This window comes from Prionailurus bengalensis, chromosome C2, assembly GCF_016509475.1.
Source record: "Prionailurus bengalensis isolate Pbe53 chromosome C2, Fcat_Pben_1.1_paternal_pri, whole genome shotgun sequence".
Classification (NCBI taxonomy): domain Eukaryota; kingdom Metazoa; phylum Chordata; class Mammalia; order Carnivora; family Felidae; genus Prionailurus; species Prionailurus bengalensis.
Genome location: NC_057350.1, coordinates 150,992,562 through 151,014,661, shown reverse-complemented (window position 1 = coordinate 151,014,661; position 22,100 = coordinate 150,992,562). Strand labels below are relative to the sequence as shown.

Sequence of the window (22,100 nt, the reverse complement as noted above, 5' to 3'; positions counted from 1 at the left end):
TCTGGGTTCGGCTGACTTTATTAGGTCCAAAGAGAGCCACGGGTGGCGGTGTGGCCAGCGTGTGTAGCCGAGGGCTGATGCTAAGTGCCTTCTCACCTGGTGTCCAACAGCTGGAGGATTTCCAGGGCCAACGAAGCCACCACACTGTCAGCAGACGAACTGTGGGAAAAACCAAGGTAGAAACACTTAGCCGTCTCCGGGGGAAAACAGCCCCTCTTCCAAAGGGGCTGGCCTCTCTCGTACCTGAGTATCTGCTGGTTCATAAAACTGCCCTCGTGCATCATTTTGAGCGGAAACAGGATACTCCGCCTCTGGGGCCTCAGCCCACGGTCCCAGAGGGGCTCGGAACTGGCCGCGCCGGCACCCCTAAGCCAGGCCTGAGTGCCCGGCCCCGCCATCCAAACCACTTAGGCCGCGTGCACGGACACGGAGCCGTGGGGGCGAGTCAGACGGCAGCCCGACCCTGCCTAGCTCGGATCCTGCAACGGGCCTGCCCACGGCCGGCCTGCAGCTGATTCGTGCGCCCGGGCCCAGATCCCAGACCCGCTCCAGACGCTGGTTCTCCCCGCTCCTTTCTGCCACTTCCTGGCCGATCAGCCGGGAGGCTTTGGGTTTCTTACCCTCATCCGTGTGGATGTGCCGTTCAGAGCTTAAAATGGCAAGTCTGTTGAATGAGACACATTTAAACCCGCGCCTTAACAACGGTTAGCGAGGAAAAGAATGACCTGTAGCACTGCCCTGAAGGATAAAACTAGTTCGTGGCAGACCCTCGCCTACACAGAAATAGGGCTGTTGCCAAATAACCGGGGGCGGGCATGCTGCATGAGCGGTGGGTCGCCGTGGCCGAGGGCTGTGGTCAGGGGACGGTGCCACGCGTTCCTGCTCCGCGCATCAAACGTCCCAAGGGACGGCAAGAATGCGTTTGAACTCAGCCTGATCCCGGCTGAGTCAAGGCCAGTCTGGCAGAGTCCTGCCGTCCACCCTGCCCACCAGAGCAGCCCAGGGGGGGACCCGGGGACTGGCAAGGAGGGGACACCGACCTCTGACAGAGCCACGTCAGGACCGGGAACACGGCCATCCACTTGTTCTTGGTCAACATGAGAAGGCCTTTTCTGGTTGGCCATCTGGACGAAGCCCAAATAAAACACCTTCGTGGCAGCAACCTCCCTAACCCAAGATGGAGGTCTGCCTGGTGTAGACATTTCAGTTGCCAGAGTGCCGGGCGGGTGGGGGTGGGGAACGGGACACAAGAGGCGACTCGCTTCGTGGTGCACTGAGCCATGTTTTGGCACATTTGGTCCAAATTTGGGCCCAGCTCTGAGGCTGTGCTGGCCTTGGCCTAAAGGCATGGAGTCCCCTGCTAGATGAGGAGTCCCGCAGAGGCAGGCACTGGAGAGGACAGGCTCTCGGGGCTCTCCGCTCAACTCCTGTCCACCCGGTGGCTCTCCCGGGCCCTCTGTGGCACACGTCTGTTCGGAGTGGCTTCCTGACACACGAGGCCAGGTCCCTGGGGACAGATGCCACGTGCTCCTCACAGCAGTCTTGCAGGAGGCCTGCGGCCCAGCCCGGGGAGTCACTGTCCACGTCTCACGCCACAGGGTCCCAGCAGGGCAAGGAGGCTCCCCACCCCCGGCCGAGCTAGCCGGTCCTTCCCCCTCACCTCACAGAAACCACGCACAGCTTCCCTCTTTGGCTTAAACCTGAGAGCAGGACCCGGGTAGTCTAGGAGACGGCATCCCTTGTCCACAGACCGCCTCTCGGCAACACCCCAGCTGTGCATTTTTCTTCAAATTAACACCGAACCCGGAACACCAGGAAGCAGAATTCAGAGAACCCTGTGGTTGTGAAAACCAACCACCGGGGGACGCCAGCACCCGTTCCCTGTCTCGCGTGCCTAGTGAAGGCCGGGTGCCCCCTAGGAGGTGGATCCCTCTCCCCAGGCCCGGGAGAGCGGCTGAAGCTCAGGGGACTGTGGCCCCCGCAACCTCAGGCCACCTCCCTCAGCTCTGGGGACGAGGGCCGGACCCCACGCCAGGCTCTGGCACAGTCACGCGCAGTGAGCGGGGAACACAGGCCCGATGAAGGATGGATGCCTGGGGGCAGCTTTCCTCTTATTCCCATGTCGTTCTTCTTTGGTCAGTTGGCATCAACAGCTCAGATCAGAGGAACAACTCGTAAGCACGCCCCCCCACCCTCCCAAGTTCAGGGTGTGTGTGTGTGTGTGTGTGTGTGTGTGTGGTGTCATCGTGGGATGAACCCTCCCTGTGGCCCTTACTCCACCACTCTTACAGGTGGAGGAGGCCACCTGTGCACAAGGGGTGACTGCCTTCCTCGCGAGGTTCATCCCATCCCCCCGGGTGTCCCTTCCCAGCTCTCTTCCCTATAGATGGGAATATTCCCTCCCCCCCACCCCTGGCAGGGCTAAGACATTCTCCTTTCCTCCCTCCCCCTGCTGATTTCCCCACCCCCACCCCCCACCTGCCAGTGGGGGATACCCAGGGCGGAGGTGCAATGGCACGGCGGCCCCTCCCACACCGGCAATGACAGTCTGGAAGGTATGGGTCCTGGTCCTCGGTCTACTTACCCACCAGCGGCGGCCAGCCCCTCCAGAGCCCGCAGGAGGCTGCCTGCATCCTTGAGATTCTCCAGATGCTTCTCATTGGATGTGACCTTCGAGGGAGGGAGAAGAAAGTGGTTGGCCAGCCCATCCCTGACTCAGGCCCCACTGGATAGGCACCCTGAGTCTCAGGCTACTGGTGGCATTAGGGAGCAGGCCCTGAGTCCCCACCCCCCAGGGCACTGCTGAGCGGGGCATTAGAGGCAGACAGTGGTGGCACCTGGGGGTGAGCATGACAGAGTCTGTCGGGGCTGGAGACATGCCGGGTCGGGGTAGGGTGCCTTCCATTGGGTCCCTCAGGAGTGTTTGTGTTCTGGAAGCCTGAACTTCCGACTTAGAGTAAGTGATGACGAAGGAACTCTTCCAGTTGTTAGAGCCAGGACTCCTTGGGACCTTGAGTCCAACACGACCTTGTTCATCTGGACAGAAGAATCACAATTCTGGTTGCCTGGAGATCTGGGGGGCCTGCAGGGGGAAGTACTAATAACCAAACCTGGGCACACACCCCTTCCCAAGTACCCTAAGGAATGGGCCCTTGCTCATTGCCATGGTCCTGGGAAGAACAGGAAAAACATGTGGGGATCTCTGACTCTCTGGTGCCTATGAGCCGAATCACACACAACCTAGGCTTCCAGAGACCTCCTCTGAAAGCCCTCCAGAAGAGTGCAACACAAGAAGAGGCTTCAGGAATGAACCTCGATCCTAGTATTAGACTGGCTCCTCTTAATTCAACGTTTGTGTCCTATTGTTATTTAAAAATATTTTATAAACACTTGCATGGTGCTTTACCTTTCAGAAGGCCCTGCCGTCTCCCGTCCACTCTCTCATCTATTCTTTTTATTTATTCACCTTGCAATGCAAGCACACGGCATGCTTTATAGACGAGGTAATGGAGGCTGGGCGAGATTAAGGGGCCACAACAGAGGTGAGGTACACCTGGAGCCTGATCCTAATCCCACCATGAAGCTGGAACCAGGCTGGCCTCCGCTGCCCCCCGCTGCTCAAGTGCTCCTGGTCTTTCCACTTGATCACAGTGACCAGCGCTGGATGATCCTCTCCCCAGTTCGCAAGAAGAGGTCAAACATTTCTTAATCAATCACTCATGGTGACAGGAAGGTCGCGGGGGTAATTAGACCTTAACACGGACTCCAAATTACGTGTGAATGAATTTGCACCTCCACGGAGATCCGTTCCCACCCGCTGGGTATGCCAGCTACCAGCAGCCAGCTCAGTTGCATCAGGTGTGGTTTCTGCAGAGGTTTGAATCTTAAAAGAGCCGCATGTAAATCTGTTCTGAAATTACACCCACCTTGATGCGTTCAAAGGCTGCTATTTGAAAACGTCAGCTGTAGTTCAATTCTGTCTGAAGTAAGCATAAACTTGTACTAAAGGGGTCTTCAGTGAGGCTTCCCACCTGGTTTTTCTCAAAGTTGCCACATACAGCTCAGTTGAACTATATCCAGAATCGCTGCCTTATCTGTACTGTGGGCCCGTGTGCAGAGGCCCCACAAGTTGCAAAGAAATTACAAGACTACCTCTGCCCACGAGGCTCACGAGGTGAGTTAGAAGGTGCAAATAGAAAACTACAGTGAGAATTAGGTGATCAAAGGCAAAGATCAAAATGGCATCATGTGCAGCCGACATAAATGCAGCCATAAACAAATCCAAAAGAATTAACTGAAAACTATGTGATTGGGCCACTTCATTGAACTCCCTCTTACTAACAACATCAGTTGTCCTGTATATAAAGCTGAGTTAATTAGAAAATAAGGGTTTTCAATAATATCAATCGGAGGTTCTAGTTCTGGCTGGGTAAGACGGGAAAAACACATGCCACCCTTTCTCTCCCTCTACATGTAATTATAAAACCCAAACTATAAAACGCACAGCACAGTGATTTGGGACACTGAAAAGTAAATAGCAGCAGGCAGACTGGGGAAAGACACTGGACTCAAAACACCACTAAGCTGGTGGTGAGTTTACCACTTCTTTCCCTCCAGGACAGCCTGGATTGAAGTCAGCAAACCCAAACCATGGAAGTGAGCACTGTGGGGCAGAAGAGAGAGCTCTGGGGCAAGCCAGGCTTGAGAAGTGGGAAAGGAAACTCCCAGACGCTCACAGAGAGCAGATGAAACCTTCCAGGTTCTTTTCCTTTCCTTTCCCTCAGTTCTCTTGTCCCAGGTCCCAGGAAACTCTGCAGTGGCAGTGGCAGCAACAACAACGGCCAGAGACAGGAGCCCCAGGCGGCCCCTCTCCCCCTAAACGTGACAGTTGTGGAAGTGAGCAGTTTATGGCCAGAGAATGGGAGATGCAAGGAACCAGAAAAGTACTGGGGAAATAATGAATCAGGAAGACCTCAAGAAACAAATCCCATAAAATTGTCTATAAACTCCTAGGCTCACCCTCAACCTGTGCATGCATGGAACTGATCCAAATGGCATACCAAAAACTTAAGGAACTGAGCTAATAAACCGCTGTCCAGATCCCAGACTGACTCCTAAAGGACAGACACATAAGATGGGTCCAAAGAGCATTGCAAATGCTTTGAAACTAACCTGGCATTGAAATTACTACTCCAGCCTTCAACCTGATCATAATCACCATTCTGTATAGAGTTCCAACTAGACACAGTGTCTCATAATATTTAAAATAGCCAAGATAAAATCCAAAATTGTTCAGCATACAAATAACCATGAAAATCTCAACTCACGAGAAAAGACAACAAAAGACAATAAGTAACAAGATGACACAGATATTGGAATTATCTGACAAAGACTTAAACGTGTTATAAAAATGCTAAAACAAGTAATCACTAATGCTCTTGAAACAAATATTAAAGTAGAATGTAACACTCTTAAAACAAGTATTAAAGTAAAGCAGTATTGGAATAGAATGTAAAAAAATTAGAAGATATAAAAAATAAGCAAATGAAAATCTAGAAAAATAGAACCCAAAATTTTTAAAAGCCATGCCAAATGGCTTCATTAGCATAACGGAAAGAGGCAGTGAATTTGAAGACAGATCAATAGAAATGGTCCAATCTGAGCAACGAGACAGAAAAACATTTGAAAACACAAATGGACAGAGTCTCAGGAATCTGTGGGATAATAACGAAAGGTGTGTACCACTGGAGTTCTGGAATAAGAGGGCAGAGCATGAATGGATGAAAATTATTTGAAGAAATTGTAGCTAAAACTGTTCCAAGTGTGATGAAACATCTAAATCTACAGATTCAAAAAAGTGAAAGACTCTCAAACAAGATAACCCCAAAGAATCCCCATCCAAAAACATCCACGGTCAAATTGGTTGAGGACAAAGAACTGTGAACTCAGGCAGAAAATAATACATTACTTATAGGAGAACACGGATTTGAATTATGGTGGACTTCTCATCACACTGAGATCAGAAGAGAGTGACACAACATTTTTAAAGTGCTCAAAAAGAAAAGAAGTATCAAACTAGAATTCTGTATCTAGCAAAAATATCATTCAGGAATTAAGGTGAAATAAAGATATTCTCCAATGAAGGAAAACTAATAGAAGCAGAATTTCTTTAAAAGAATCACTAAAGGAAACTCTTCAGGGGTGCATGGCTGGCTCATTAGGAAGAGCATGTGACTCTTGATCTCAGAGTCATGAGTTTGAGCCCCACGTGGGAGGTAGAGATTACTTAAAAACAAATAAATAAATAAATTTTAAAAAAAGGGTGGTGGTGGTGGGGGGAGCTCTTCAGAGAGAAAGGAAATAACACCAGAAGGAAACTTGGAACCTTAGGAAAAAAAGGAAGAGCAACAGAAATGGTAAATACCTGAGAAAAGTAAAACACACTATTCCCTTTATTTAAAATACACTTGGTGGCAGAAAAGCAAAACATACAATATTATCTGATAGGGTTTTCAACATATGTAGATATAAGAAAATTGGAACATGAAGGGGGAAGGGTAGAGGAATCTATAACGTGGTAATGTTTCTATACTATAATTGAAGTGGTAAAATACTGATTATAAATAGATTATGAAAAGTAAAGTCTTTCATAGTCCCAAAAGCAACAACTAAAAAAACTTAGTAAAAAATACAGCAGACAAACTGTACTACTAAAAAATGTTCAATAACTTAAAAGAAGTTAGGAAGGAAAAAAAAACAAGAAAATGAAAACAGAAGGGATAAGTATAAATCAAGTAAAAAGGTAGACTGTATCCTATCATATCAAGAATTACATTAAATGTAAATGATCCAAATGCAGCAAATAAGAATTTTTGTACAATGACCAAAAAAAAAAAAAAAAAAAGACCCAACACAATACTATTTACAAGAATCTTAACTCAAATAGAGAGAGATAGGTTGGTTAAAAGTAAAAGGATGAAAATCATGCAAATATCAAAACAAAGCTAGAGTAGCTATATTAATATCAGACAAAGAAGACTTCAGAATGAAAAAAAATTACCAAAGATAAAAAGGTTTTGTCATCAAAAAGATAGAATAACAAGTGTGTACTCATTTAGCAATAGAAATTAAACATACACAAAGCAGGGGTACTGAGGTGGCTCATTCAGTTAAGCATCTGACTCTTAATTTCAGCTCAGAGCATGAGCTCATGGTTCATGAGTTTGAGCCCCACATTGAGCTTTGTGATGACAGCATGCAGAGCCTGCTTGGCATTCTCTCTCTGCTCTCTCTCTGCCCTTCCCCCAGCTCACACTTGCACATGTGCTTTCTTCCTCGCTCAAAATAAATAAAAAAATTCACAAAGCAAAAACTGATACAACTGAAAGGAAAAACAAACAAATGTGCAACTGTAGTTGGAGGTTTCAAAACTACTCTCATAGTAATAGATAGAATGAGTAGGTAAAAATCAGCAAGGACATAAAAGAGTTGAACCACATCATCAACTAACTGGATCTCATTGGCATTTGTGGAGCACTAAACCCATCAATAACAGAATATATACATTTTCCCCAAGAAATCAGGAACATTTGCTAATGTATATAATATTCTGGACCATAAAACAAATCTTAACTAATATAAAAGAACTGAAACCATATATATTATATTTGTAATCATAAACTATAAGTCAATAAAGGTAACAGGGATATCTCACATCCCTTGGAAATTAAACAACTTACTCCTAAATCATCCAAAGATCAAAGAGGACACCCCAGGGAAAATCAGAAAATATTTTAACTTAAAAATTGACTATACAATATATCAAAATCTGTGGCATTCTGCTAGAGCAGTGCTTGAAGATAAATTTACAGTACTAAATACATTAAAAAAGAAGAAAAGTTTAAGTTAATAATCCAAGCTTTCATGTTAAGAAACCAGAAGAAGAGTAAGACAAACCAAAACTCAAAGAGGGAAGACAAAAAGGAGCAGAAACCAAAGGTAATGTGGTAGATGTAAATCCAAATGTTATCAATACCTACCTTAAGTGTGCATTTAATAAATGTACTACAAGTAAAAGACTAAAATTTTGAGACTAGATATAAACAAAATAAAATACAACACAACTACATGCTGCTTACAAGAAACATATCTTTTCTTTTTTCCCCCTTTTAAATGTTTATTTATTTACTTTGAGAGAGAGTGTGTGTGCACAAGCAGGGGAGGGGCACAGAGAGAGGGAGAGAGAGAATCCCAAGCAGACTCTGCACTGTCAGTGCAGAGCCTGACACAGGCCTTGATCCCATGATCTCTGGGATCATAATCTGAGCTGAAATCAGGAGCCAGACGTTTAACTGACTGAGCTACCCAGGTGCCCCCAAACATACCTTTTTAAATATAAGGGCACAGACCAAATGAAGGTTAAAGAATGAAAACAGATGCCACATAAACAGTAACCAGACAAAGCTGGGGTAGCTACTATCAGACAAGGTACATTGGAAGCCAATAATTGTAACTAAAGATAAAGAGAGACATTTTGTATTTATAGAAGATCAATTGACCAGTAATACATACCAAGACTAAATTTTTTTTTAATTTTTTAATGTTATTTTTGAGACAGATAGGGACAGAGGTAAGCGGAAGAGGGGCTGAGAGAGAGGGAGACCAGAATCTGAAGCAGGCTCCAGGCTCTGAGCTGTTAGCACAGAGCCCAACACTGGGCTTGAACTCATAAATCATAAGATCATAACCTGAGCTGAAGTCGGAAGCCCAACTGACTGAGCCACCCAAGTGCCCCTACCAAGTCTAAATTCTAAACGTACTTAATAACAGTCTAAAAATAAATTAAAAAAAAATGATGAAACCAAAGGGAGAATTAGACACCAAAATTATGGTGGGATTACTTTTCAATCTCTCTCAGTAACATGCATACAAACATCAGAAGGACACAGAAGTTTTACACAAGATTAGCAAGCCTGACCTAATTGACATATGTAGAAAATTCATCTAACAACTTCAGAATATATATTCTTTTCAAGGGTACATGGGAAGTTTTCAAGATATGTCATATGTTAAGTTATAAAACAAGTTCTGACAAATTCCAAAGGTATTAATCCAACAAAATATATCAGGATCTGTATGCTAAAAACTACAAAATGCTGATGAAAGAAAAAACACCTAAACAAATGGATATACTATGTTCATGAATTGGAAGACTCAATAAAGATATTAATTCTCCCCAAATTTAGGTCTAATGCATTTCCTATCAAAATCCCAGAAGGATTTTACGCAGATATAAGAACAGCGGATCCTAATTTGTATGGAAGGGCAAAGGAACTAGAATAGCTAAAACAATTTTGAAAAAAGGAGAATAAATTTGGAGGAACCACACTATACAGTTTTAAGATTTACTATATAGCTACGGTAACCATGACGGTATGGTATTGGCAGATATACAGATCAATCAAATAGAATTGTTAGCCCAAACACAGTCACACACAAATACTATCAACCTTTTGACAAATGTGACAAGGTAACTGAATGGGGGGAAGACAGCCTTTTGAACAAACAGTGCTACAACAAAGGATGCCCATATGCAAAAAAACACAAAAAACAAAAAAAACCAAACATGAACCTAGACACGTATCTTACACCTTAAATAAAACATAACTCGGGGCGCCTGGGTGGCTCAGTCGGTTAAGCGACCGACTTCGGCTCAGGTCACGATCTCACAGTTCGTGAGTTCGAGCCCCGCGTCGGCCTCTGTGCTGACAGCTCAGAGCCTGGAGCCTGCTTCGGATTCTGTGTCTCCCTCTCTCTCTGCCCATTCCCTGCTCATGCTGTGTCTCTCTCTGTCTCAAAAATACATAAACATTAAAAAAAAATTAAAAAAAAACATAACTCAAAGTGAATCGTGGATCTGAATGTGTAAAATCTAAAACTATAAAACTTCTAGGAGACAATGTAAGAATCTATGTGACCTTAGCTTTGTTGATGAATTTTTAGATACAATACGAAAGCACAACCCCTGAAAGAAAAAAACCGACAAATTGGATTTTACCAATATTAAAAACTTGGCTCTTCGTAAAACATCGATAAGGGAGTAAGATCGGCACAGACTGGGAGAAACAAATGCAAATCACATATCTGATAAATGGCGTTTATCTAGAACACATAAAGAACTCTTAAAATTCAACAGAACAACCAACAATCTGAACAGACATTTGACCAAAGAAAGTATTATGGGTGGCAAATGAGCACGTGAAAAGATACTCAATACCATTTTTCATCAGAGAAATACAAACTAAAACTGCAGTGCCATGCTGCTACGTACCTATCAGAATGGCTAAAATTCATAAAACTAACAACGGCAAACGCTGGCCGGGAAGCAGAGTAGCAGAAACTCTCATCCGTTGCTGGTTGGAATGCAAAATTCCAGCACTCTGGAGGACAGTGAGCCGCTTTCTTATAAAATTAAGCACAGTCTTACCATATGGCCCAGCAATTGCACTCTTAGGTACTCACCCAAGTACACTGAAAACTTACGTTCGCACACGAACCTGTCTGCAAAAGTCTATAGCAGCTTTATTCACAGTCACTAAAAAGCGAAAGGAACGAAGATGTCCTTCCACAGGGAAATGAAAAAACAGGGAATGCATTCATGCATTATTTGGTGTATAGGTCTGACTGGGCTTTCAAAATGACAGATCAGTAAAGTCTGGATGATTTTTGAGAAGATACGAGTTTTAATTTACCTTGCTAAATTATTTTGTCCTGTGATACCAATTTTCTATAATTAGTCAAGCTGGTAAATTAGGACTTCCAGTAGCTTTGAAATGATCCTTAGGAGTGAATCACTCCTTTCTCCCAGAGTGTGGGCTCCTCTCAGGCCACTGAAGGTTATAAATTAAGATGGGAACCAACCTTATTTTTGAAACATTCCCCTGTGCCTACCAATGTGGCCTTGGACCTTCTATCTTCTCGGTACTTAAAAGTTTGTTGAAAACCAAATTGTGGGTCTGCTCAAAAGCCATCCTACCTATCCTCTTCTGTGCTATCAAAACACAGAATGTTCCGTGCACACCGAAAAATCTCAATGACATAGAAGTGACACTTGTCCATTGTGGCAGTGAGTTTCTGGTTCAGCAACTGTTGGAGAACTTCTCATGTCCGTGATTAGAGAAGTCAAGAAAGGGCAGGGACTCTTTAATAAATCATGTAAGAGGAGCCTGGCAAAGGGTGTAAACACAATACTTCTTCCTGCAATCACTATTTTCATTACTAGCACTCAGTGAGTTCCCAGAAGCCAAAACAAACAAACTCAATTTTATTTTCTAATAACGTACTACAGCAGAGGTTCCTGGACCTCTAAGAGTCTATGAGTGGATTTCATTATTTCAGAACGTCCCTTTCCTGCGAACAGAGTCATGCCTGCCTCACATTCCTCCTCTTTACGATAGAAATGCATCGGCTGAATACGGAGTGCCTGTCATTATCTCACACTGAGACATCCGACTGGTAGCTGTGCGGCTAAAGTCAATTAAAATGAAAATTGGAATTATACTAAATATGTGCGGTTCGCATGGTAGACAGGATCATTCAAAACATGGGGTGTTTAAGAAAAAGGTCAGAAAAAAGTTGGAAGTTTGAACTTAGAATTAAGATCCACCTGGGAGGACTATCCCTCCACTTCTGTTTGATTGAGGATATATAAAAAACTGATCATGTACTTCGGGCAAATACGCGACTTATTCAACTGGCTACGGTCACTTGAACACGGCGTGTGTCAATCAGCACTCACGCATCACTGGGAATAACCAAAACACCGAAAGGAGACGCATGCGTCCTACAGAATCAACCTTCACGTTCCCCAGCAGGCTCACGAACTGTAAGGTAGTGGCTTTACATACACCGTAAAGGACAGAACTGGGGTTGGCTCCTTTCTGGAATTCAGCTTCCCAAAGGCAAACTGACAAAAAAATGTCCCACTGCCCCCATAATGGCAGGACACTGAATTTGGCCAGCCCCCTCAGTTTGCAGGTGAGGCTGTGACGACAGGACAGTGGCTGGCCCAGGGTCACAGTGGCCTCTGAGGGGCAAAGCCAGGCCTGGCGCCTGCATTCTTTATCCAAGGTCATAACAAATGTGCGAATAAGAACTTTGATTTTCGATCGCTGTGGTGTATCGTGAATTCATGCTCATAAATGTGACTCACAGCATCGTCCTCGTGAAGCTCATAAAATGCTCCAGGACCAGCTTCTCTATTAGAAACGGTTTGGGGAATGGGGACTTGACGTGGCTGCAGCCGAGTCAGGCATGGGCAGACCGTGGGGGTTGTTTATGAGGGTACAATGACATATGCCTGTGTCTTCGGTGATCCTGAATGCGTGTGGCGAAGCGAAGTCAAGTTAGCTTTAGTTTTCTAACCAGAGAGGCCTCCAGACAGGCCCAGGCAACACTGAGAAACTAGAAAAAACCTGGAGATGAAACAGGCAACAGTGAGCCAGGCCAGGTGCTCCCCGGTGCTTGTTATTACAGACACACGCTTCACACAGGGGAGGACTGTCTTCATTCTGCGGCCTTCAGATCTCACCAACACAAGTCGAAACAGGCAGGGAGCTATGACAACTCTACTTCAAAGAGTTGAAATTTCAAAAATAAACCCATACACGGAGCCCCTTTATTTAGTTCTCTTAACATATGCTTTGTCTTCTCTCGGCTGAGGTTTTTAGGTTACTTCAAAGCCATTTTTACCAAACGCATATGGAGACGGGCTCTCTCCACTTGTTATCAGGCGCCAGGATGGAATCCGGGGAAGAACTTCCGGAAGGTGTAATGGGGCCTGGCAGTTCCTCCCCCAGGCTCTATCTGGCGTTGCAGTGCTCGTTGGGGGCCTCTCCAGAAACTTCTTGAGCTGCCGCCAGGGTCTGGCCTCCCACATTCACATTACAGCAAGACTGTATTAACACACGCCATGCTGCATCCGGGCCCCTATGCTCATATGCCTTCCATGATGCTGAGCGCATCTGGGGTAAAATGGAGTAATTCTCGCGCAGCTTTCCGTAGCCTCGTGGCCTCCATGCCTTCCCTGGAGTCCACTTAAAAACTTTATGTTCCTCAGTGAAAGCAAGGGAGGTCCCTTCTGACCAGGACTAATAAGCAGGGCAATGACTGGAAGGAAATCCGGAGGTATCCCTGATTCCTGTGAGCGGATCTGCTGGTCACGGAGGGGTGAGGGGTTCCAGCTAGAACCTACTCTGGGGCGTCTTCGGGGAAGAGACAGGACTTACTGATGAGGCAGCCCCAGTCACCAAGACTTGCTCATCTAGATTTGGCCCAGACTCCCATGAACTCAGGCTCTCTGGAGAGGGACAGAGATGCTATACTAAGCCTGAATGGTCCTGGGGCACACGCAGACTGACCGCAATGGAGGCATTCTTCTATGCTCTTCCGGAAGCACCAGTTAGCTTTGATTTGCGGTTGAGCAGCACTGAGGCCCGGAGATACGATGGCAGCTGGAACATATTGATTCCTCAAGTTGAAGAAGTCCGGGCGAGAAGAAGAAGAAAATGGCTCTTATTCAAGAGCACCCACGAGTTTCCACGTTGAGTACGTAAGAACTGGGGTGGCGAGGGACTGTGCCCAGGGCATTAGCAGATGTGCACGGGCAAGGCTAACAAAACCTAGGTTTCAGGTGGGAACTGTTGGGGTTCACCCCTGTCTATAAGACTGTTTGCGCTACAAGGCCTAGGCGTACAAAGGCCCTGGAATTTGGGTCAGGAAAGGAAACGAACACGTCTGTGGTACTATGTTCACGAACAGAATTAAGTGCTTTCAAACACATGACTTTCTTTTGGACAACCTTGCAAAATAAATCCGAGTATGCTCACTTCCCAGAAGAGGAAATGGAGGCTGGCAGGGCCTCCGTGACTTGCCGCAGGTCACCTGGCCAGCAAGCACTGGCACTGAGATAGGACCCCGTCTACCCAACTTCAAGACCCCGGCTCTTCCCGAGAGACTGCTGCATCCTCACATCTGCTGAACACCCAGCACAGCTGTTGGCTGACTGACTGGATAATGAAAGCAAGTGGCTGACTGGCGAAGTGTGGTGTCACCTCGAGCGCCTCCACCTACAGTGCTGGTGATCTGGTGTAAAGGCTTGCCCACTCCGTGCTGCTATGCACGCGGCCCCTTGCAGATCATACAGCATCCTCTGCTCCCCACCATTGTTGTGGTTGACTCTCATCACTTTCACTGGGAGCGGGGAACCACAGACTCTCTCTTGTAGACCGAACTGGGGTTCCAGGTGTAGACCGAAGGACTCTGCGGGTCACATGTACCGTCCGGTAAACGGTTCCTGATGTGGCGACCGCCACTCGTTTGGCGATTTCTCTCAGTGCCTGGCTACCAGAAGGCTTTATGCATCCCTCCTGGCATCCGGGGTGGGAGGTCTGTCCTTGCTGCTGATGGAAAGTGAGGTACGAGTTTTCTGGATTGCCATTGTGGATTAGTACTTCCTAGTCTCTTCACAATAACCATACGAGGAAGGACTTCTATGATCCTCTGGCTAGAGATGAAGTGACAGCGGGATCCCCCACTACTGGCCAGCAGTGCAGCTGGGATGGAGACCAGGTCTGGCCGACTCTCTCCATTGCCCCCCCTTGCCCTAATCGCCATGCTGTCCTCTGCCTTCTCCCCCATCAGGGTCTGGCTGCAGAAGCACTCAACACAGAGATAGGGCCGGTGTCGGAGTGGGGAGGGTAGGAGCAGACGTTACCCATGAGTAATGAGAAGGCTGACATTCTGGAATGGGGGGGAGTCAGCCCCAGCCTGCAGGAGCCGGGGTCCCTGGAGGAATGGCTGGGCCTGCAGTGTTTGGGGCCACAGCCTCTAGAGCTAGGGTCAAAGCTCACTCTTTCGACTGGTATTTCCACATTTGGAAGGGAAAGCTGACTTTAGTGAGAACACACCAGTGTGGGAGGATTTTCTTTTTTCTCTTGACCTTCCTTTCCTCCTCCTGGGGTCTGTATGCTTCCCAGTCTAGCCTGACACCTCCATTCTCCTCTCCTGCCCCAAACTGCTGCCTGTACGTCTGGGCGCCTGCTAAATCCAGGGGCCATGGAGATGATATGCTCAGGATTTGAATGTTTTTCCTTTTCATCCCATAAGACATGATTATTTTCTGGAAGAAAATTATCCATATCTGCCTCCTTCATTTCAGGCCAGCCAGTTCTCTCCTCTCTCTGCAGGGCAGTAAAAATGCCCTTATTGCTTAAAACTGTCCGTAATTTTATCAGTTTCTGGCCATTAAATCTAGTAAGTTTAAAATGTTGAATATAATATAGCCGGTTTGGGAAATCTTTTTAGGCCTGATCCAACTGACTAGTTACAACAGCCAGGTCCTAAATATGTTAGGAAAAAGCAGTTTTAATTGGCAAAGAATGATGATCGTGGACCTTGTGTGCATATAAGGATAAACTAGAGGATGGCCCAAAGAAAGTTCCGGTGAAATATAGGATCAGACCGTGCCATTCTCCCCAGAGGGCCTGATCCAAGTGCTGAGAAGGGCAAACACGAGGGAAAGGATTTCCAAGGCAGGGGTATGGGGGTGCCAACTATGGGATGTGGCTGCAATCATTGCCTCACAAGAGAAGATACTCAAGGTAGCAGCCATCACGTGATTAGGTAAGCGTGAGAACTTGGGTCACAGGAAGTGAGGAGTTGTATGGGTAGTTGGAATTTGACCTTGACCCAAGAAAGTTCCAGCTCGTCCTTAGGAACACTATATGGTCATACTCAGGTGCCTATTTGACACTGGGATCCCTAATTTGTGTTGTGGGGTGCAGGTGTGTAAGGGTGGGGCTTTGAGGTGGGAAAGAAGCAGATAGGAGCAGTGGCTTAATAGTATCAATTTCCAGCCCTTTCTCTGACCCTCCTATCGGATGGGGAGACAAAGTAGGGTCATGTCGATGTCAGGTCAACAAAGCTTCCTTCTTTCCTCAGTTCCTCACTCCCCTAAGTAAGGACACTGTCAGCCACTATTCCCCTGGGCTGTGATTCAGCCATTATAAATAAGAACAGTCGGGAAAATGCTTGCAGTGTAGAGTAAAAAACAAAATCTAAACACATGTGGAACATGAGTACAAGTATATAAAATGGTATGGGTACCTTCTAAGCTTGAAGCCTCCAGTGTTACAAGAAAATTACACACCTGACCCTCGCTCCCAAGGCCCTCAGTTTAGTGACAGGTGGGCAGAAAAGAAGCCACAACGGCACACGGAGGGCACGTGAAAAGCTCTTTTGGCAATCGTAAAGGGTCCTACAAACCCTTTCTTTATGCTCGAGATGACAGGGTGTACTGAACACCTACTATGTGCCAGACTCTGTTTGGACTCAGGGAATACAGCGTGTGCAGGGGTGTGAGCGCAGAGCTGTGGCTGTGAGAAACACAATGAGAAAGTGAACGTGTACTTTGCGATAGCAGTCGGGGAAAGTAGCACAGGAGGAGAGGAGAAACGGTGTGCGGATGGGTGGCCGGGACAGTCCCCCGGTGGGCGGAATGATGAGCGTGCCAGCCATGAGAACAGCCTGGGGACCCGCATTCTGCAGAGGGGCAAGGACAGCGGCCACCGTCCCGAGGTGGGGACGACGCCGTGGCGCCTGGTGGCCTGAAGAAGCAGGGAGCCAGCTGGGAGGGACTGCAAAAAGGGTCCAGGTGGTGGTGACGGGGACCGGGGCACCGTATCCAAGAGCTCACCTGCCGGCCCGGGATCCCCAAGCACGCTGACTTCATCCCTCCTGACCTTCCTTCCCACTGAGCCTTCGGTTAAGCAAAGACGAGACGCTGCCTGGACCTTAGTCCTCCGTGGCAGAGACGGAGGCGTGAGACAGCAGGTGACCAGGGGGATGAATGTGCCAAACGAGTCAACCCTTTACGGTGGGCCAAGCGTCTACACAGTCCCTTTGGAGGGAATGCGAGAAAAGTCTGCATCCTAGACTCCGTGACGTGGAAACGGAACCCTTGAGATTTCTATCCGGAAAAGGTGGACGTACCGTACATTTGGACCTGACATGATCACACAGGAATTCTGAGTGGAGGGGAGATAAACTCATCCACAATTACTAGTAATTTTTTTAAAAAGACTTATTAGATGAGCATTTTGTTTCTGGGTGACGAAACTGTTAGCTAAGCGAACAAAGTCTTCGACAGACTCCTGCGATACATGTCATGACGGGAGGGAAAAGTCAGTTGCTTATGGCCGCCACGCATTCTGCTTATGACAACATCCTCCATGAGCAGAAGCACCTTAGCTGTTGTGAAGCCACTGAATTTGCAAGTACAAGGGGGAGACAACGCGGGGGTGGGGCCTATCAACCTGCCCCCACAGACCCTCAGGGAAACATAACGATGGACTTCAAAGGCATCAGGTTGGGATCTGTAAGTTTGGATAGAGGGCCTCAGGGAAGAGGGACATGCGAGGTTCAGGTGGCCCTGGCCGGGCCTGCAGGCCGAGCCAGCACCCCAGAATCCTCCAGTCTGGGCTGGGCCCTGGGCCTCCAGTCAGGAAGGCAGGTGAGGGGCCGCTTTAGGGCTGGTGGGTAGACCCGCAGCCACAGGCACCACAGCCACCAACAGCGTGGATGCAGGGGGTGGCCTGCATGCTTTCCTGGGGGTCAGAGGCAGGTGGCTTCCACGAGGCTCGCTATCACCTCAGCAGCGTCTTCCACATGTGTCAGAATGAGGCTGGACACGGGCAGGCGGAGCTGATGGGGATACCTGAGCCAAGGGTCCACTCATTTCTCTTCCTGCCTTGCACTGTCCTCCAAACTTCACCTTGTACTTCTGGGACTCTCTAAGGGAACATCGGGGCTTGCTGAGATTTCCTCAGATTGCTAAAATTTGGAAGAAAATGAAATGGAAAGAAAAATTAGAGCACATGTGGTTTACATGATTAAAGCCGTCAGGCACCTTTTAGTCAAAATTTAGGCCAGACAGCTGAAAATTCCCATGGTGGCTGTTGTTTCTGTTGAGGGCCTTAATCAAATGCTGAAAGACTCCATTTGGAAGCATTTTAATAATGACCATTTTGAGAACACAAGTAGCCCCTGTGAGCGTCTCATCCTCCCTCCCTCAGGCAGACCACAGCACGAGGACATTCTTTGTGAGGCCTTGAGAAAACCTGCCTCCAGAAGCAGGGAGGGAAGCTGTAAAGTCTTGGATCCCACCTCAGACGCAGGTCGGCTGTCAGCTGACCCTGAAGCATCCATTACGCCCAGCTAGGTGGTGACAAGGAGCGTTGTGTGTGGTGGGGGTGGGTGGGCTTGGAAAACTCCCACGAGAGGCCTGCTCTGCTCCGGGGCAAACCTGGTGACCCACACAGCACTAAGCAGAATTGGGATCTACAGGAAACAACTTCCTGGACCAGGGTCAAACTGGCCGTGGGATAGAATTAACTGAAGCAAAGTCTCAGAGGCTTTGAGGACAACGTCAAAGAGCCTGGATCTTCCTCTGCAAAAGGCTTTGATGGGCTGAGTTGACCCACCTCCACAAGCCTCTACCCCTCATTCTTCGTGGGTACTTCGTGGGGCCCGGGCCGGGGAGGGGGCTGGTGTTGGTGACTAGACAGGGGCTGGAATCAAGGGAATTGTGGCTCCCATGTGGCAATCACTCATGGCCTCCTTCTGGGCCACTGGGGGCACTTTAATAGGGAAGCCAGAGCTTTGGTTTAAGTGAGCCTCTAATGGGTGGCTCAGAGTCTCTAGAAAAGCATCAGGTTGGCTGCTCACACAACTTTGTAGGCCGGAACGGGACACCAAGAGGGCCTTGCAGAGCCGAGGTCCCAGAGCTGTGACACCCACAGGGACACTCCCTCTGAACCCAGGCCAGGCACCGTGGGGGAAATTCCCAGAAATAGGTGGTTTGGCCACAAACGGGCTAGACCATTTTCTTCACCCTGTCCTCGATGGCCCCCAGTACAAGGGCAAGCCTCTTGGAAGCCTAAGAACATTATCCAAGAGGAAAAGCTTTCTAGGGCTTTCAGATGAGGTGGCACAGACAGGACTTCCACGTACTTTGGGAGCCCCAGCTCAAATGCCAAAGTGTCCGCGGAAGGTTTTCACTGAACAGAGGCAGGAAAATGGATGGAGAAAAGGGTTTCCCGGGCCGGGACAAGGAGCTCTCCTCCTCCTCCTCCTAACGGAAGTGTCGCCACTGCACCTTCCCTCAAACAGCTTCCTCTTAATAATCCCTTAGTCCCTCAAAACCAAAGAACACTCTGCCTGGGACTGACACAGAACCAAGCCAATGCTAACGGGATGGTAGGGCTGCCTGACGTCTTTTAGGTAGAGAAGGTGGCTGTGTGTGTGCGTGTGTGTGTGTATGAGTGAATGCGCTGGGAGGGGGCGTTTTAAGGCTTTAAAACACCTTCCTTCGATACACTCACTTATCCTGAAATGAGGAACCCAGTGGATGGCAAAGAGGGGGAAATCCTACATACACTGTAACTTCCGCAGGATTTTAGGTCTTAACCTGACAACACCTGTAGTGAATATTCCTTCGTGTGTGTTACCCCAACCGGCCTCTGAGTGGGCGGGGTCCTGCTGCTGTTCTCGTTTCCCAGAGGAGGAAACTGCCACCTCAAGAGCCAAAGTGGCCAACCAAGGTCTCCTCGACTGAGAACATCTGGGCTCGGTCATCAAGCGCCACGCTCCAAGTCGGGAGGAGCGTGAGCTGTGATGTCTGTGAGATCCAGACGGCCTGCCAAACAGGCCTCGAGGTGTGAGGGGGCTTGATCTGCCGGCTTCGTGACAGTCTCTTGCCCCATACTGGTGCTTCTCAAATGGGGGTGGTTTGTTCCCCAGAGGACATTTGGCCATGTCTGGAGACGGTTTTGGTTGTCACAACTGGGGATTCATGGAGGTGCTACTGGCTTCTGGCATCTAGTGGGTAGAGGCCAGGGATGCTACTACACGTCCTACATGCTCAGGACAGCCCCATGATAAAGAATTATGACTCCGATGTCAATAGCGCTGAGGTTGACAATCCCTGGGTTCGACACCAGATCCTTGCTCAGGCAGGTTGGGTCACCTTCCCGTGCAATACTAGGACGTCTGAGGAAGTTTAGAAGGCTAGCTCCCCTGTCCTGTTTTGTTTTTTCCTGTGTGAGGCTGCCTTGGACTAGCTTTTGTTCGATACGCAATACCCTTCCTTCTGTGGTATGTGGGTCTGGGACCATCATGGGATGTATCCCACCCATCTAGGGGCCTTCTGAGCTTCCCCAGGCTGAGATGTCCTGGTGGAGCAGCTTGCAGGCTCCCACGTTCTGCCGTCCCACAGGAGGCTCCAGAAAGTAAAGGCTTTGCACACAGCTGCTGCAGTCAGTCACGGAGCAGGACCTGAGACGTGGCTCTCCGGCCAGCCCCTCAGCTGCTCTCCGGACCAAAATGCCCACCCGCCACACGGACGCAGCCAACCTAGGGGAGACATTTCGTATCCACACCAAACTGGCATTCAATTGTCAGCTGGTTCTTTTTTCCCCATGTGACCCACTTGAGTGAAAATTTCAAGCAAGCTTTATTCACTCCTCTGAAATTAGTTCTGTATGAGTTTTAGAACAGATCAGCATTCTGGAAAAAATTAAAGTGGGATGAGCACGACATCCTTATTTTGTATGTAGAATATAATTACTCCTTCATCATTCCAAGATATTCCTTGGAAATGGGTAATTTCATCCCCCTCCATTAGCTTCACTAATAATTTCAATGCAAATCCATGAAAAGAATGAAGGCCACAGCCTGCAATATTACCTATTACCCAACATGTCCTTTTATACAAAATCCTAGAAACAGACATCGGGCCTAGGATAGATAAATGAGTTCTAGGAATTGATGGTCAAATGCAGTCTTTCAGCATATGGATGAGGTGGCTTCTGGAGAATGTAACGTGATCTGAAAGCTCCCTTAATTACAGACATTAGGAGGCTTCAATCCATTTCACCCCATGGCAAAAAGGCACCATGATTCAGGTGCTACCTTGATGAGATGCCTTGGTTCATGATAATGAAACCTTGAGTTGAGACCATAGGAATTCTGGCCCTATTTTAATGAAACGCAACTTTATGAAAAACAAATTCTTATGCAGATTATCTACTTAATGGACCTTCATAGGGTTCCTTTAAATAGTATAATCTCCATGTCTCTTAAAGTTACTCAAATGATAATACATTTCATTTTACAGGTTCCTATAAAATTAAATTACTTAATAAAAGAGAAGTGTACAATAAGGTATTTGAACATAACCGTAGTTGCAAGGGTACTGGGGAAAGTCCTTGACCCTGGCAGCTCACTTTTTTCCCCACCCTCCATACTTTTTGATGACTCAACCTTTGGTTTGAAGGTACAATGAAAATACTATTTATTACTATGAACTGTTACGTGTGAAAATTACACACTGTTTTCTGTTTAAGATAGAATGTATATATTAGAACAAACACACATACACACATCACGTAAACATCCCAAGACAATGGCAGACAAGGCTGTTAGTCCAAGGTGGAGAACAAGAGGATCATCACTCAGAGAAAAAAGTGATCCGTAATATACAATAAAAACTACCTGCTCGAATAGGGGGCCCGGAGTTCAGAGATAAGAGGTATGGATGAACACACACAGGGGAGGATACAGATGCCTAACCAAGAAAGGGTCTGAGGGCCAGGCCTAGACATCCAGGGAAGGTACTCACTCCAACCAGCTGGGGGGCCATGACCTTGTAACAGGTTCCATGTGCATATCCAACCGTCCGCCCAGGAGACTCAAAGATTTGCTCTGCACTGCTGTAGGGTCTCAGTCTCAGAGTTAGGAAGCGCAAACAAAGATCTTAAGTCCCTTTCCCTTCCTCTAGATCTGGTTTTTTCTGTTTGTTTTGTTTTTAGCTTTTGTTGTTTTTTCTCTGAGTGTATGGAGTTGGGGCGGACTCAATATGACTCCAAAGCTCAACCTCTGCCTTTCATTCTTGGATCCAAGGTAGTTGTGAGGCAGCATTATATTAGCAGGCTGGTCCTGCTAACATGTACCGAATGCTGTGTGCCAGGTACTGTTTGAAGCAC

At 47.5% G+C, this 22,100-nt stretch overlaps 1 protein-coding gene across 2 annotated transcripts in view; it reads right to left on the bottom strand.

The window, feature by feature from the left end:
* The window catches only part of ULK4 (unc-51 like kinase 4), a 592,138-nt gene continuing 570,038 nt past the window's right edge, over positions 1-22,100 (bottom strand). For both annotated transcript variants that reach the window (XM_043595665.1, XM_043595666.1), the window contains 2 exons: positions 2,585-2,670; positions 1-159 (listed from right to left, as the gene is read on the bottom strand). In XM_043595665.1, coding sequence (XP_043451600.1) covers positions 93-159; positions 2,585-2,670 — 153 coding nt within the window. In that variant the 3' untranslated portion in view covers positions 1-92. The remainder of the gene's footprint in view (positions 160-2,584; positions 2,671-22,100) is intronic.